The following is a 16,198-nucleotide window of genomic DNA, read 5'->3' on the forward strand; positions in this document are numbered from 1 at the left end:
AGCATTTATCTGAAATAGAAATCTTTGGTAACATTACAAATGTCTTTATCATCACTTTGGATCAATTTAAAGCATCCTTGCTAAATAAAAGCTTTTGAATGGTATAGTGTGTAATATTACAAAAGCTTTTTATCAGATAAATGCTGATCTTTGGATCTTTCTGTTCATCAAAGAATTCTGAAAAAAATGAACTCAGCTGTTTTAAATATTGTTAAAAACAATTTAAAAAAAATTCTTGAACAGCAAATCAGCATATTCGAATGATTTCTGAAGGATCATGTGACACTGAAGACTGGAGTAATGATGCTGAAAATGTAGCTTTAATCACATGAATATATTCTGTTTTAAAATATATTCAAATAGACAGCAGTTATTTTAAATAGTAAAAATATTCAACAATATTACTGCTTTAGCTATATTTTGGATCAAATAAAGTCTTCTTTAAAAACCTCTGACTGGTAGTGTATCTATTTTGGATTTTTATATTAAAATGTGCATGTTTCATATATATATTATAAATGATTAGAGGAAAATTGAAGCATTAATCAATGAAAAATTTAAACTGTGTGTGTGTGTGTGTGTGTGTGTGTGTATATATATATATATATATATATATATATATTTATTTATAAATATATCTTAAAAATAAGCAAAAAGAAAAAATATAACTAAGAAAAAATATGTATTTTTTATATTTTAAAATTATTAATTATACAAAATATACCAAAAATAATAATTTATAATTTCTTGTACAAGTTAACTGTAACTGTAGTTAACTACAGTTTGATTGAGATTAATTGGAATGCACAATGAAAAAACGAAATGATTTTTGAAAATAATGTTTTTGCAAATGAACTCTTGAAAAAAAAAAATAATAATTAAAAAAATAAAAAATAAATATATATATTTTTTCATTGTGCATTCCAATTAATCTCAATCAAACTGCAGTTGGGTTATATAAATAAATAAATATATATATATATATATATATATATATATATATATATAATATATATATATATTTCAAGAGTTCATTTGCAAAAACATTTTTTTCAAAAATCATGTTTTTTCATTGTGCAGTCCAATTAATCTCAATCAAACTGCAGTTGGGTTATTTTGATATACAGTAAAATAACAAAAAAATACAGTTAACTAATACAAGAAACCCCCCTAAAATAACATGATAACATAATAAAAAAAAAATAAAAAAATTGAAATTTTAAAAAGGAGTTATCTGTTATGCTGTATATATGTATGTATGTAAATTATTATTATTAATTTTGGTATATTTTTTTATTATTAATATTTTTAAAATATAACTTAAAAAAAAAAAAATATATATATATATATATATATATATATATATAAACAATACAATTTTTGGGAAAACTAAAACGTGTCAATCATATGAAATTGAATGTGTATATAGCTCATGATAAGCTACTATTTTTATTGTAACTGATAAACTTTAAAAGAATTGAGGTCGCTGTGGTTTAGCCGGGGCCTCCGAAGAGAGGTCAAGGACAGGATCCACCTAGCCCTTTCCAGGAGCTGTGATTTTGCTGACGAACTCTTTCCTGTTTCACTGACAAAAAGATGTACTCTTAACAATGGGGCGCTGCGGGGGGAAAAAAGCTAATCGCCCAGCAAACTGCTGACCAATTCTTGTGGTTGTAAGAGTAGCTGGAACACAGAGTTCAAAGTGTCACATTATTCTCCTCAAGGCTTTTCATACTGTGCTGGGGTAAGGTCACATTTAACCTTTGGTTAAATTAGCTGACATCTTCCAGAGCAGTATTAGCCCTGTAACAGCCAATCAAAAATCAAATCCACAAAGAAAACTGAGGGTCAATATTTATACATTTAAAAGTGAAAACCAGTTGAAAGAAAATTCAGTCAATAATTACTCACCCTCATGTCGTTCCAAACCTGTAAGAATTAAGATATTTTTGATGAAATCCGAGAGCTTTCTGACCCTGCGTAGACAGCAATGCAACTAACACGTTCAAGGCCCAGAAAGGTAGTAAGAACATTGTTTAAATAGTCCATGTGACATCAGTGCTTCAACAGTAATGTTATGAAGAATACTTTTTGTGCGCAAAGAAAACTATTTATTTTCTTTCGTGTCCATCCTCGCCAAATTTTTGGGTGAGTATCCCTTTAAATGTTGAAAAATATGAACTATCCCTTTAATATTAAATAATTTTTGGATGAACTGTCCCTTTAAATTTTGAACTAATAGTCTCTGATTTATTCAATAACTGATTTAATTACCAAATTTAGGCTTTTGGCTTTTCTGCTCACGTTTACAGACTTGCTGTAAATTTGTCATTTTCAACTTCCGTTCAAACAGAAATGTCTAAACGCTGAAGCCAACCCAAACAATCAACCCAACCACAACATTTCAAACATTCATTCTTTGAAGCTAAAAGCCGATATGGATGTAAATCAGATTAGATTAGGGTGTAGTTAGTGGTGTTCTCGAGTGGTGCACTTCTGAGGCAGTTGCTGAAGTGGTCAGTGGGGGATGCCGGGGGTGTTGTGAGGGGGGTTTGATGTACGGCTGGCTTCCTACCTCGCTCTTGCTCAGCCTGCCACTCACTGCCCCTCGACCACGAAAGCATTTCCTGCTATTGTCCTGCTGGGGGCTGTGTTTTTTCAGCATATCAGGCACAAACCAGCTAAATATTTTTTTTCCTTTTAGACTTTCAGAACTGTGAAAAGATTCTCTGAAAAAAAAAAAAAAAACATACAGGGACCCTGGGGCCCCAACAGAGCTTAGGCCCAAAAAGATATAGGTTTAACTTGTTGAGCTGTGATGAACCAATTAGACAGAAAATAATAATAATAAATATTTATTTTCTAACTATGTACAGTTGAAGTCAAAAGTTTACATACACCTTGCAGAATCTGTTTTTTATTTAGTACTGACCTGAACAAGGTTTCACATAAAAGATACATAATCCACAAGAGAAAATAACAGAAGGTTTAAACGCTCACTGATGCTCCAGAAGGAAACACAATGCATTAAGAGCCGGGGGTGAAAACTTTTGGAATTAGAAGATTAGGGTAAATTTAACTTATTTTGTCTTCTGGGAAACATGTACGTACCTCCTGAAGTCCTGAAGGGCAGTACTAAGTAAAAATATATATGACATTTAAGCAAATTAAGAAAAATGTACATATCTTGTTTCTTTTCAAAAGTGTTCACCCCCCGGCTCATAATGCATTGATTTTCTTTCTGAAGCATGAGTGAGTGTTTAAACATTCTGTAATAGTTGCATGAGTCCATCAGTTGTCCTCAGTGTGAAAAGATGGATCTCAAAATCATACAGTCATTGTTGGAAAGGGTTCAAATGCACAAAAATAAAAAAAATAAAAAATTCTGAAGAACAGCAGACTGTTTAACTGTTCACGACAAACAAGGGACTCATGAACTATCACAAAAAAACAGCTATTTTCTCTTGTGGACTATATGTTAATGTCTTCTATGTTAAATATCTTATTCAGGTCAGTATTACACTGAATGATTCCTCTTATTTTGGTAAAATAATGAACATTTTGCAGATTCTGAAAGGGGGGACTTCATCTGTATGTATATATATTTTTTCTACTCTGCAAGCACCTTAATAATTTATAATCATGAATAAAAGGCACTTTTTGTTAATAAAAGAGGACTGAGCAAATAAAATTCCATACTGTAATATTGCTAATATTGTTTTTTGCCTAATTTGCATTTAGATCAAATGAATATGCTAATAAATACATGTCAATGTAGAGAAATATAGATGACAGGACAGTGGAAATTAACAGGAAAGTGTCGGGTAAAGGACCCTCTGTTGAGATTCGAACTCAAAGTTGCGCTATATGTCAGTGTGCTAATCACTAGGCTATTCACCTTTTGCTTTACCGCGGAAGTAAACCTATTGGTGAGACTTCGGGTTCATTATTCACTATAGGGAAATAATAAGAAGAATAACAATGTGCAGTAAATGGTAAAACATGTCGCACTACAAACCAGTGTGTTCATAATTAAAATACTACATTTAAACAATATGGCAAGACACCAATTTGCAATATCAAGCAGCAAAACGAGCTTTTTTGTACAGCTAAAAATAGCTGGATGTGGATGAGACCGGAAGCCACACCCATCAAATTTACAAATGGCCGCGCCCACTCCTAAGAAAAGATAAAGGTGGAAAGACACTGACAAACACATGCAATTCTAATACATCCATTATCTACTTTGTTTAAAACTAGAGTAAGAGACGGACGCCAATTGTTTAAAACAGTGATTTAGAACAGATATCACTCCAAACACATTAACAAACCTCGCCCAACCATTCCTAAAGTTGCATGTTTGTTTATTACGCATCATTGTGGCCGAATACACACACCAATAAGAGTATTATGTGCCTGCTCATTAGAACAGATTTGCTGTGCTTTGGGTAACGTGTAACATATACACCCTGGGGCTTGTTCTAATCCTTATTTTGTTGTTGCGCCACACCCTCGTGCAACCACTTTAATTCCATCTTGGCTCCACGCGTTGTTTAGACCAATACTCAGAGGGGAAAAACAAACATTCTCTCCGGTTATATGGATGATACTATCTGCAATCAAGAGATTCTTGGAGTCCTTCCTGTCAGATTCAACCCCCTCCTGTCCTGTGAGGATGTCCTGTCAGTGTGACGGTCGAGCAACCAGCCGCGTGAGAGGGAGAGGGAAGAGCTTATTTTGCCCCACAGCCCAATGTATGGCTAGATTCCACACAGCGTTCCAGTCAAGCAAAGCCTCCGGTGATATTTCTCCAGGACTGCTTCTGCCGAGGGGTCAACCTTGAGAGCCTCGTCTGCGGTAACCACACAGCCACAAGGTAACGTCGTCTTCTAACCCTTTGTCATAAATTTAATCTGCACTGATATCTGTAGTAGTTGCTAGAGTTGTGTTGACTTAAATTGTCAAACTGGGGAACAAAAACCTAGTCATATACTGTATTCGGTGCCAAAAGTAAATTCCGTAAGGTCTACTCTCAAAACTTGCTGAGCTAGGAACAGGCGAACAAGACGGATTTTAGGGGAAAATGCCTTACACATAATCCTCTAACAGCAGGGGTGGACAACTCCGGCCCTCAACTTCTACCTTCCAGCAGAGTTTGGCTGCAACCTTAATTAAACCTGAAAAGTCTTTAGGATTGCAGAATTTCAGGTAGGAATGCTTAGGGATGGAGCTAAATTCTGCAGGAGAAAGTTGTCCACTCTTAGAGAACTTTGTACCAGACATGCTTGGCCTTTCCTAGCTCAGCAAGTACACTTGTGAACAACCTTTTAACAAACTCTTCTCCATCTGCAGAACGAGAATGACGCACGATCTACACAACTCGTCGTACGACTTCTACAACGGCACGGCATGGTATGTCCTCGACTGCACCATCCACCTAGACGAGGATGGCCGAAGGATCGCTCTCTTCCTCCTGTACCTAGTGCTCTTCATGGTAGGGTTGGCCGAAAACACCCTGGTGGTGTGGGTGAACTGGCGAAGGCGGCATTCGGCGAACGGCGTGCTGTTCTGCATCATCAACGTGAGCTTGTCCGACTTGATGGTGATCTTCACCATGCCCTTCTTCATGCTAGAGGTGACCATGGACAAGGTTTGGCTGTGGGGCCGCTTCCTTTGCAAGGTCACGCACCTCGTATACGTCATAAACTTCTACAGTAGCTCCTTCTTCCTGGCCTTCATGACCTTGGAGCGATACCTGTCCCTGACGCAACCCAACAAGCCCGCCTGCTTCCCGACGCAGCACAAACGCCGCTGGTTTCTCTGCGCCGGGATCTGGCTCCTGTCGCTTGTCCTGGCCTTGCTAGAAAACGTCCACGTTGACTTGCTGGAGTGGGAAGAGCCAGGCTGCTACATGGTTCCCGAGCAGTACTACACGGAGTGGTTCGTGTCGGTTTCCTTCCTCTGTCTGATATTCCAGTTCCTGGGTCCAGCGTCCGTCATCATCACGTGCAACGTCCTGATCGCCCGAGCCGTCCGCACAGCCCCGGATGTCCAGAATCGCCGAGATGTGTGGTTGGTCCACGTGTACTCGCTGGTTTTTGTGGCCTGCTGGCTACCATACCACTTGGTGTTGTTCTTGTTGACAGTGGACGACCTGGACCCGCACCTGTTCTCCTGCAACACGGTCGGGGTGCTGTACTTCTCATTTAGCCTTGTGCAATGCTTGTCGCTCTTTCACTGCATCGCCAACCCAATCCTCTACAACTTCCTCAGTAAGAGCTTCCGCAACAATCTAATAAACGCAGTGATCAGCCGCATATCTTTACCGGCAACCAACGCACCAACTAACGCCGTAGCCGACAAAGCAGGAACAATGGCAGTAAAAGAGCGGAAGCTCAGTAATGCCAGCACAAGTCACTCTGACATTGGCGCATGAAGAGGGGAAATTCCTAAATGGCGATTTGGTAAACGTGCTACGAAAGAAATGGCCTTGTTGAGGTGGTTGTTTTTTGATCAGTTGCCTGGTAACTAGTCATATTGTCTCCTGTTTTTCTCACCTCCGTATTGTTAACAGTGCAAGGAAGGAAATATTGTCAACCTTTCGTAACCTTTATTTCCAGCGGTTCCTATTGTCACATCTAGGAACTCCTAGATAAGTAATAAAAGCTCTGTCCACATGCCAGCCTTTGTACAAAGACTTTTTTGATTGTTCTGCTCAACAAAAACTTTCACTTAACTGTCCATATGCTCATTCACAACACCTACAGCTGTTTTAATGGCTTTTGAGCTCAGCAACTTGCTTGTACATATTGTTCTGGATGTGATGTGATTAAAAAATTGAATACAATGTATGCCACTTCTTTGGAGATTGTGTTGCTCCGGTGTCTATAAAATTATTTTCCACTACAAAAATATTTAGAGAATATGGTCAAAATTCCAATGCTACAAAGACAACTCTGATGAGTTTCATAAGTACTTTTATTCAGAACACAAGTACAGCTGTAGTAAAAGTTTGATAGTGACACTGAACATGAATAAATCAAATAAATAACACTGAAGTCATGTAAGGCAACTGTTTCAAGTTGAAAAAATAAAATCTAGTATGACATTCCCTATCTCATATTCAACGTTGATCAACATATTTATGGTTTATAATCGCAACATCAGCTGCAAACCGTGGCAAAGTACTGACAATGTGCATTTTTTCCTAAAAGTAAAATAAAATCGATTCACTGATAAAACCAGGCAGTTTATAAAATTCAACTGGTAATTTCTGTGCTACTTTGCAAATAAAGCTATAACAACCACAATGTCCCAGCAGTTTTGAATACATACACTACCAGTCAAAAGTTTTTGAACAGTAAGATTTGTAACGTTTGTTTAAAGAATTCTTCTCTGCTCACCAAGCCTGCATTTATTTGATTCAAAATACAGCAAAAACGGTATTATTGTGAAACATTTTTACTATTTAAAATAACTGCTTTCTATTTGAATATAGTTTAAAATCTAATTTATTCCTGTGATCAAAGCTACATTTTCAACATCATTACTCCAGTCTCCATGTCACTCCATGTCACATGATCCTTCAGAAATCATTCTAATATTCTGATTTGCTGTTCAAGAAACTTTTTTTTAATTATTATTATAATTATCAATATTTAATTAAGTACACTTTTTTCAGGATTGGGAGGCAAGGATGATTTAAATTAATCAAAAGTGATGAGAAAGACATTTATAATGTTACAAAAGGCAGATAAATGCTGTTCTTCTGAACTTTCTATCCATCAAAGAAACCTAATTTCTACTCGGCTGTTTTCAACATAATATGTGACCCTGGACCACAAAACCAGTCTTAAGTCGCTGGGGTATATTTGTAGCAATAGCCAAAAATACATTGTATGGGTCAAAATTATTGATTTATCTTTTATGTCAAAAATCATTAGGAAATTAAGTAAAGATCATGTTCCATGAAGATTTTTTGTAAAATTCCTACTGTAAACCTATCAAAATGTAATTTTTGATTAGTAATATGCATTGCTAAGAACTTAATTTGGACAACTTTAAAGGTGTTTTTCTCAGTATTTTGATTTTTTGCACCCTTAGATTTCAGATTTTCAAATAGATGTATCTCAGCCAAATATTGTCCTATCCTAACAAACCATACATCAATAGAAAGCTTATTTATCTCAGTTTTGTAAAATTTAACCTTATGACTGGTTTTGTGGTCCAGGGTCACATATTAGAATGATTTCTGGATTAAGGATCATGTGACTAGAGTAATGATGCTAAAATTCAGCTTTAAAATTACAGGAATAAATTACATTTTTAACCATATTCAAATAGAAAAGTTATTTTAAATAGTAAAAATATTTCATAATTTTACTGTTTTTTCTGTATTTTGAATCAAATAAATGCAGGCTTGGTGAGCAGAAGCGACTTCTTATAAAAAAAAAAAATCTTACTGTTCAAAAACTTTTGACTGGTTGTGTACTTCGTGGTTTGGCATCAATTATGAATAGACCGGTGTGCCAGATCGGTTTTGATTTGAACAAGAAATAATGTACAATCTAAAATTGTCCCATATAAGAAATAAAAGGCATATAACTCTGCTGGGAAAACAGTACAGAAAAACATCACAGCTTTCTAAAGATAACTGTCATTTATGACAACACCATTTGAACGAAACACTCTTGATACGTACCGTGTGAATAAGGTGAACACTGCCATATGAACTGACTGATATATTAGCACCTCAGTCTGAATCGCTTCTCGTTTCCAAATGAAAGAATGACATTTGAAGAGTTTTGCTTTATGTACAACACAAACAATGATACTGCATCTCATAAACCAGTAACTATTTCTAATTTAGTCTATGTCGAGTGATACACAACACCACTATAAAAATAACAGTTATTCTGTAAAAGAAGAGTACCTTTATTTAATTATTTATTTTAAAAATGACCATTTTATTTATATCCTTGACCTAGAGCACTGCTTTGTGTATCAGAAAACGTAGAAAAAAAGTCTTAGTTTATTCTCAACGTGCACTTGCGTTGTGTAAGAACAAAGGTTACTTTGTGCTTCTCTAGAATAACCAGAGACCTTTAGCTTATTGTGATAGAGTTGCCGGAAGAGAATATAGAGGTAATCGCAGATCAGCACTTGGAAAAGCATCCCGTTAAAAATGACTTTGTTAATTAAAACACTACAAATCAAAAGTTTGGACACACTTGACATTTGTTTGCAAAAAAATCTTCTGATCTACATGATTATACTCACAGTTGAAGTCAAAGGTTTACATACACCTTGCAGAATCAGCAAAATGTTAGTTATTTTACCAAAATAAGAGGGATCATACAAAATGCATGTTATTTTTTATTTAGTACTGACCTGAATAAGATATTTCACATAAAAGACATTAACATATAGTCCACAAGAGAAAATAATAGTTATATATAAATATATAAAAATGACCTGTTCAAAAGTTTACATACATTTGACTCTTAATACAGTGTTGTTACCTGAATGATCCACAGCTGTTTGTTTAATGATAGTTGTTATCAGAAAAGCCCTTAAGGTCCCACAGATTCTTTGGTTTTTCAGCACTTTTGTGTATTTGAACCCTTTCCAACAATGACTGTATGATTTTAAGATTCATCTTTTCTTACTGAGGGACTCGTATGCAACTATTACAGAAGGTTCACTAGCTGCATTTCCATTACCCTTTAACCTGCGCAAATTAAAATTGCGAATTGAAAATACACCTAATGGAAACGCGTCAATTGCGCATAACCTCCGATACATTGCAAAAAAGTTTTTACACTCGCATCAGGTGGTTTTTCAGGCAATTCGAAAAAGGAATATTTCATTCGCATTTACTGGTTACATTCGATTAAACATAGCCAAAATCCCACAAAAATCTGTTGCCATGACTTATCACGAGAGAGAAAAAAAAAAAAAAACGTTTCAGTCGCATAAACGCAGCTACCGATGCTCCAGATGGAAAAAACGATGCATTAAGAACCGGGGGTGAGAACTTTTGAACAGAATGAGGATGTGTACGTTTTTCTTATTTTGTCTAAATATCATATTATTCATTTAATACTGCCCTTCAGAAACTACAGAAGATACTTACATGTTCCCCAGAAGACAAAATAAGCTAAATTTACCCTGATCTTCAAAATCAAAATCTTCTAAAGCATCAGTGAGCATTTGAACCTTCTGTAATAGTTGCATATAACTGTCCTCAGTGTGAAAAGATGGATCTCAAATCATACAGTCATTGTTGGAAAGGGTTCAAATACACAAAAATGCTGAAAAACCAAAGAATTTGTGGGAGCTGAAGGATTTTTATGAAGAACAGCAGGCAGTTTAACTGTTCAGGACAAACAAGGGACTTATAAACAATTATTACTAAACAAAAACAAAAACAGAAAAACAGCTGTGGATCATTCAGATAACAACACAGTATTTAGAATCAAGTGTATGTAAACTTTTGAACAGGGTCATTTTTATAAATTTAACCAATATTTTCTCTTGTGGACTATATGTAAACATCTTTTATGTGAAATATCTTATTCAGGTCAGTGCTAAATAAAAAATAACATGCATTCTGTATGATCCCTCTTATTTTGGTCAAATAATTAACATTTTGCAGATTCTGCGATGTGTATGTAAACTTTTGACTTCAACCGTAAATAGTTGAAACTGACTTTGAAGACAAAAATAATGTGTCTGTGCAAGAATTTCTTTACAAAACTACATTTTAGTTTTAAATAAATGAGTTGAACCACATAGTGACTGAAAAGCAGCCAAAAAGTGCTCAGCACTCGTGTAAACTTCTTTAATAGTGTTCTTGGCAAAGGTTTGAAGAAGCTACAACATGTATATTTTTTGTTATTTAATGCCTTTGATAACTTCATTATCTTTCTAAAATGGGAAATAGAAATGGATGAGTACTGTAGGTGTGTCCAAACATTTAATTGGCAGTGCAACCTTGCTCAGTCTCTCTTGCCATCAAGTGGGCAAGTACCATCACTACATTTTTAAAATAAAGTTTTAGTCTTTAAAAAACAAGAACCGCTCTCATTCTGTACACGACGACACGAAGACGATCACATTTAACACTTAATTACAATCTAAGTCTACTGTCACTTTGCCTTAACAACATACGGAGTAAGTAAACGTGGGCACACAGTGTGACGGAGGGTTTAGAGAGGGCGACTTTCAAGTGTCCATGTTGGGGACGGGCTCTTTAGAGTGGTCGTTATACATGAATGTCTCCTCGATATTGAAATCAGGCGGGAGCTGATCTTTGTGCAGCTCCATGTGTGAGGAAACCATCTTGAGCGTGGAGAAAAACAGGCCGCAGACAGTGCAGCGATACATGAGGGCGCCCGAATGTGTCTTTAGGTGACAGATCATAGTGGAACGGCCACGGAAAAACCGCAGGCACACTTTACACTGGTAGGGCTTCTCACCCGTGTGAATGCGGAGGTGGTAGGTGAACTCACCTGAGTGTGCGAAATGCTTCCCACAATACCGACAGCGATATAATTTTTCCCTAAGCCCCGTTCCACCACCAGAGTTGCCGTTCAGTACGAGTCCGGGAGGAAACGGGGCGCCGGCGTGAGCCATTTTGTCCTGCAGGTTGAAGCCTAGGTTTAAGTTGTAACCTGCTTTACATGAGCCGCTCGCCTCCATAGGCGAGGACGAGGATGAGGAGAATTCGAGGAGCTGGTCGGCCTTGCGCTTGGCCGGCCATACCTGGCTGCCCTGGAGCTCGTTCGAATGCACGCTGAGATGGTAATGAAACGCGGTTTCCGAGCGGAAGGTCTGCGGACACAGGAAGCAGCGCAGCTCGGCCTGGCCTTCTCCGCTGGTCTCCGGGCTGCCGTCGTCCTGTTTCACTGACACACCTTCCTCCGCGTGTAAAGACAGGTGTCTTTCCAGCAGTGCGCTCTCCAGGAAGGGGCTGGCGCATTGTGGACAAGTGTAAATAGGAAAGAGGTGCGTCAGTGTGTGCCACAGGAGGGCGCATCGCGAGGGCTGAGACAGCTGGCACACTCCACAGCGTAATGTCCTCAAGCACGCATGGCTTTGAACATGGTCCCTGACAACCTGAGGGGGGAAAAATGTTATTAATATGTGAACCACAAAACCTGTCATTTGGGGCAATTTTTGAAAACTGAGATGTATACAACATCTGAATAAATACATCCATTGATGTATGGTTTGTTAGGATAGGACAGTATTTGGCTGAGATACAACTATTTAAAAATCTGAGGGTGCAAATGATTAAATCATCTTTAAAGTTGTTCAAATGAAGCTCTTAGCAATGCATATTACTAAACAAAAATTAAGTTTTGATAAATTTGTAGTAGGAAATTTACTAAATATCTTCATGGAACATGATCTTTACTTAATATCCTAAAGATTTTTGGCATAAAAGAAAAATGTTATTATAACAATATTATAACAGTAATCTCAAGGTAATCTTAACAAAAATTATATTTGTCTACGTGAATTTTACTGAAGTAATGTTAAACAGCATGTAACCAACAGTAGTGCTTTTTATATTATATGCAATTATAATAAAAAAAATTTCTTTTTTGAGTATTTATTGTAATATTTGATATAATGTTACTTGAAACTGTAAAGCAATGTTAAGATTTTTTTTTAGCTTTTTTCTTATTGTAATATTTAATTGCATTACATTTCTGTTTGTCTGTGTTTGTGTGTGTGTTTCTAAATTAAGTAAACACTGCTTCTCATTTAAATTAATCTTATATAAGAATTCAAATGTATTAATCATTTTAAAATGTAGTTTTTTTAAACAATGTCAATTAAGTACTATTTAAACACTAGTATTTATTAACATTTTCAATTGGTTTTTGTTTTTATATTTTCAGTTTTTATTTTAGTTTATGTTTTAAATCTCAAAGAAATTAACAAAAATATTTTCAATATTTATTGTAATGTTTGATACAACGTTTATAGTTTCTTTCTACTGCTGTTTATTTGAACAATTACTTGATATGTGTATATATATATATATATATATATATATACACACACACACACACACACACACACACACATATACACACACACCTCAAGTATTTCTAAATTAAGTAAGCATTTCTTCTCATTTAAATAAATCTTATATAATTATAAATTTATTAATCATTTTAAATATAGTTTTTTAAAGGGTGTTTTCAACTGTATTGATTTAGTGCTATAGTATTTATTAATATTTTAAATTCATTTTTATTTTTTTCAGTTTTCATTTTAGTTAAAGTTTTAGTAATTTTGTTATGTGCTTTTGTCATTTGTATTTATTTATTAGCTTTAATTTACTCCGTTCAGTTTTAGCTTTAATAACTTATATTATTTTAGTAAGTTGTCAAGTTTTTCCTATACTTATATATTCCTACATGTGACCCTGGACTGGAACCAGTCATAAGGTTAAATTTTACAAAAGCTCAATATAAAAAGCTCAATAAATAAGCTTTTTATTGATGTATGGTTTGTTAGGATAGGACAATATTTGGCCGAGATACATCTATTTGAAAATCTGGAATCTGAGGTTGCAAAAAAAATCAAAATACTGAGAAAATCACCTTTAAAGTTCTCCAAATTAAGTTCTTAATGCATATAACTAATCAAAAATTACATTTTGATGTATTTACAGTAGGAATTTTACAAAAAATCTTCATGGAACATGATCTTTACATAATTTCCTAATGATTTTTGGCATAAAAGAAAAATCAATAATTTTGACCCATACAAAGTATTTTTGGCTATTGCTACAAATATACCCCAGCGACTTAAGACTGGTTTTGTGGTCCAGGGTCACATATTTCAGCTTTAACTTATATTATTGCAGTAAGTTGCAAAGATTTAATGTAATTTTTTAACTGAATATTTATGTTTTCTGTTAAAGGGTTATTTCACCCAAACCCGTAAGACCTTCGTTCATCTTCAGAACACAAATTAAGATATTTTTGATGAAATCTGAGAGCTTTCTGACCCGGCTTAGACAGCAACACAACACGTTCAAGGCCCAGAAATGTAGTAAGGACACTGTTAAAATAGTCCATGTGACATCAGTGGCTATAAGAATACTTTTTGTGTGCAAAGAAAACAATAATGACTTTATTCAACAATTCTTCTCTTTTGTGTTCCAAAGAAGAACGAAGAACATGTAATTAATGACAGAATTTTCTTTTTCTTTTTTTTATAAGACTATAATAAAAAATCCTGCTCCACTAACCTTAAAATCATTCGTCATAGATTTAGCACAGACAGTGCACTGTAGTTCCCCTCCTTGCCGCTGAGAGGCTCCGTTCACTTGATCTGGATTTTGAGGGGTGCACTTGGCAGCTGATTGACGCCTGTGGTGAATCAGTGCGGATTCAGTCCGAAACGGATGCTCGCAAACGTCGCAGGAGAACAGCAAGATGCCCACATGTGTGAGGGCATGAGCAACAGCAGCAGAGCGGTCTGAGAAGGAGTTGCCACACACCTGACACGCACCCGTTTCCGAAAGGTGTGTCTCCGCATGACTTCGTATGACGGCATTCTCCGCCGGAAGCAGCATCCCGCATGATTTGCATGGCTGCGTTGACGCCAGCTGTCCAAGAGACGCCCCGTTTTCTCCATTCTCGATGCACATCAAGTCTTCCTCGTCCTCTTCTTCTACAATGAAGTGCTCCTCCTCGTCACTCAACTCAATGATGTCTTCTGAAAGTCCTCGCCACTGATCGCCACCCTCCGTTTGCTCTTCCTGTAGCTGGTGTCTCTTCCTAGAATGATCTTCTGCAAAAAATTCTGAATCCTTGATTGGTCCTGAAACGGCCCCCAACTGCAAACTGTCTAAGGGATCGTTAGAGGACGACGAAGGGGCGCAAGTTTCGCCTCCAAGCTGGGCTGACGAATCAGGGACGGAACATGGTTCCTGAGGCCCAAATGTTGATTTGCTACCATTAACAACAAGATGGTCTACTGAGTTGCTTCCTGTATCTTCTCCTTCATCTTCCTGCTCAGTCTTGAGCTGCAAAGTGAGGCCAGGAAGAGCATCTGCAGAACGGTTACTTTCCGAAGGACTCGGCTTGTTGGTGACATGCTGATTGTAACCCAAATGCACCTGCAGGTCTTCGTTTTTAGGCGACTGGGTGGCCAAGTGGGAGCGATTCAATCGTCCATTCCTGCCTTGAGAAACCGGAGATGGAGTTACAGGAGTAGGAGCGGCTGAAGAAGACAACGAAGAGCAGGAAGCTGCAGAAGATGAGCATACAGACGCAGCCACAGCACTGACTGACACCATATCGTTTTCCAAATCTCCTTCGGCAGCCACATCTCCAGAGCTGGAGCTCTGCAGGTCAGGGAAGGTGGCATGGCAAGCATTCACTAACTCCCTCACGCCGAGCCGTTCCGCCAACTCATACAGCACTCCCACATCGATCAAGTCTGTGAATATCTCACCCGTGTAGATAAAAGTCAACACCTTCTCGAAATTGGCGGCAGAGACAAAGTCCAAAGAGAAGGTGGTGGGAACGGCACCTTGGTTGCTGGAACCTCTGGAGAAGAGGCTGTTAAAGTGCGTGCAAGAGCACGCCAACACCACACGGTGAGCCGGGAAGGAACGGCCTCCGACCTGGAGGACGACGTCGCACAGGAGGCGAGACAGACGGCAGCGGTTGAGCTCGGAGAGGAGGCGGGCCGCGTGGCCAGAGCCCTGCAGCCTGATCCGCATGCCTGGCAATTGCAACAAAAGCCAGGATTTGGACTGAAACACAGAAGTGAATGGAAAAACCGGTGAGATTCAGATGGATTATAATAGCAAGATGCATTCTGTGCTTTATACTACCTCGTGGCCTCAAGTCACTATGAAACGGCAAATTTCCATCTGACTTTTATCCATTAGGAAACGTGAAAAGTGGTCTTTATGGCTATAGTTGGAATATCATGTATGCAGTATGTATACCATGTATATTTACACTACATTCAGATTTTCTGTATGCATGGAATACATACAGTTGAGGTCAAAGGTTTATGGATACACCTTGCAGAATCTGCAAAATGTTAATTATTTTTAAGAGGGATCATCATCATCATCATTATCATACAAAGTGCATGTTATTTTTTATTTAGTACTGACCTGAATAAGATATTTCACATAAAAGACGTTTACATA

At 37.0% G+C, this 16,198-nt stretch overlaps 2 protein-coding genes across 2 annotated transcripts; one reads left to right on the plus strand and one right to left on the minus strand.

Annotated features, from left to right (window-relative positions):
• The first annotated feature begins 3,665 nt into the window (after positions 1 to 3,665).
• On the plus strand, positions 3,666 to 6,847 carry gpr182 (G protein-coupled receptor 182). Its single transcript, XM_073823340.1, has 2 exons — positions 3,666 to 4,876; positions 5,353 to 6,847. The coding sequence occupies exon 2, from the start codon at positions 5,360 to 5,362 to the stop codon at positions 6,434 to 6,436; it is 1,077 nt and encodes a 358-aa protein (XP_073679441.1). The 5' UTR covers positions 3,666 to 4,876; positions 5,353 to 5,359; the 3' UTR covers positions 6,437 to 6,847.
• A 113-nt stretch (positions 6,848 to 6,960) lies between these two features.
• Positions 6,961 to 15,781, minus strand: zbtb39 (zinc finger and BTB domain containing 39). Its single transcript, XM_073823341.1, has 2 exons — positions 14,276 to 15,781; positions 6,961 to 12,120 (listed from the first exon to the last, which is right to left on the minus strand). The coding sequence occupies exons 1-2, from the start codon at positions 15,755 to 15,757 to the stop codon at positions 11,227 to 11,229; spliced, it is 2,376 nt and encodes a 791-aa protein (XP_073679442.1). The 5' UTR covers positions 15,758 to 15,781; the 3' UTR covers positions 6,961 to 11,226.
• Between the last annotated feature and the right edge of the window lie 417 nt (positions 15,782 to 16,198).

The sequence above is a fragment of the Garra rufa genome, chromosome 18 (genome assembly GCF_049309525.1).
Source record: "Garra rufa chromosome 18, GarRuf1.0, whole genome shotgun sequence".
Taxonomy (NCBI): Eukaryota; Metazoa; Chordata; class Actinopteri; order Cypriniformes; family Cyprinidae; genus Garra; species Garra rufa.

Excerpts from the sequence above, each read along its gene's own strand:
- gpr182 (XM_073823340.1), top strand. The coding sequence starts at position 5,360 with ATGACGCACGATCTACACAACTCGTCGTACGACTTCTACAACGGCACG.
- zbtb39 (XM_073823341.1), bottom strand. The coding sequence starts at position 15,757 with ATGCGGATCAGGCTGCAGGGCTCTGGCCACGCGGCCCGCCTCCTCTCC. Across the intron at positions 12,121-14,275 it reads CTATGACGAATGATTTTAAG|GTTGTCAGGGACCATGTTCA; the intron begins GTTAGTGGAGCA and ends TTCCCCCCTCAG.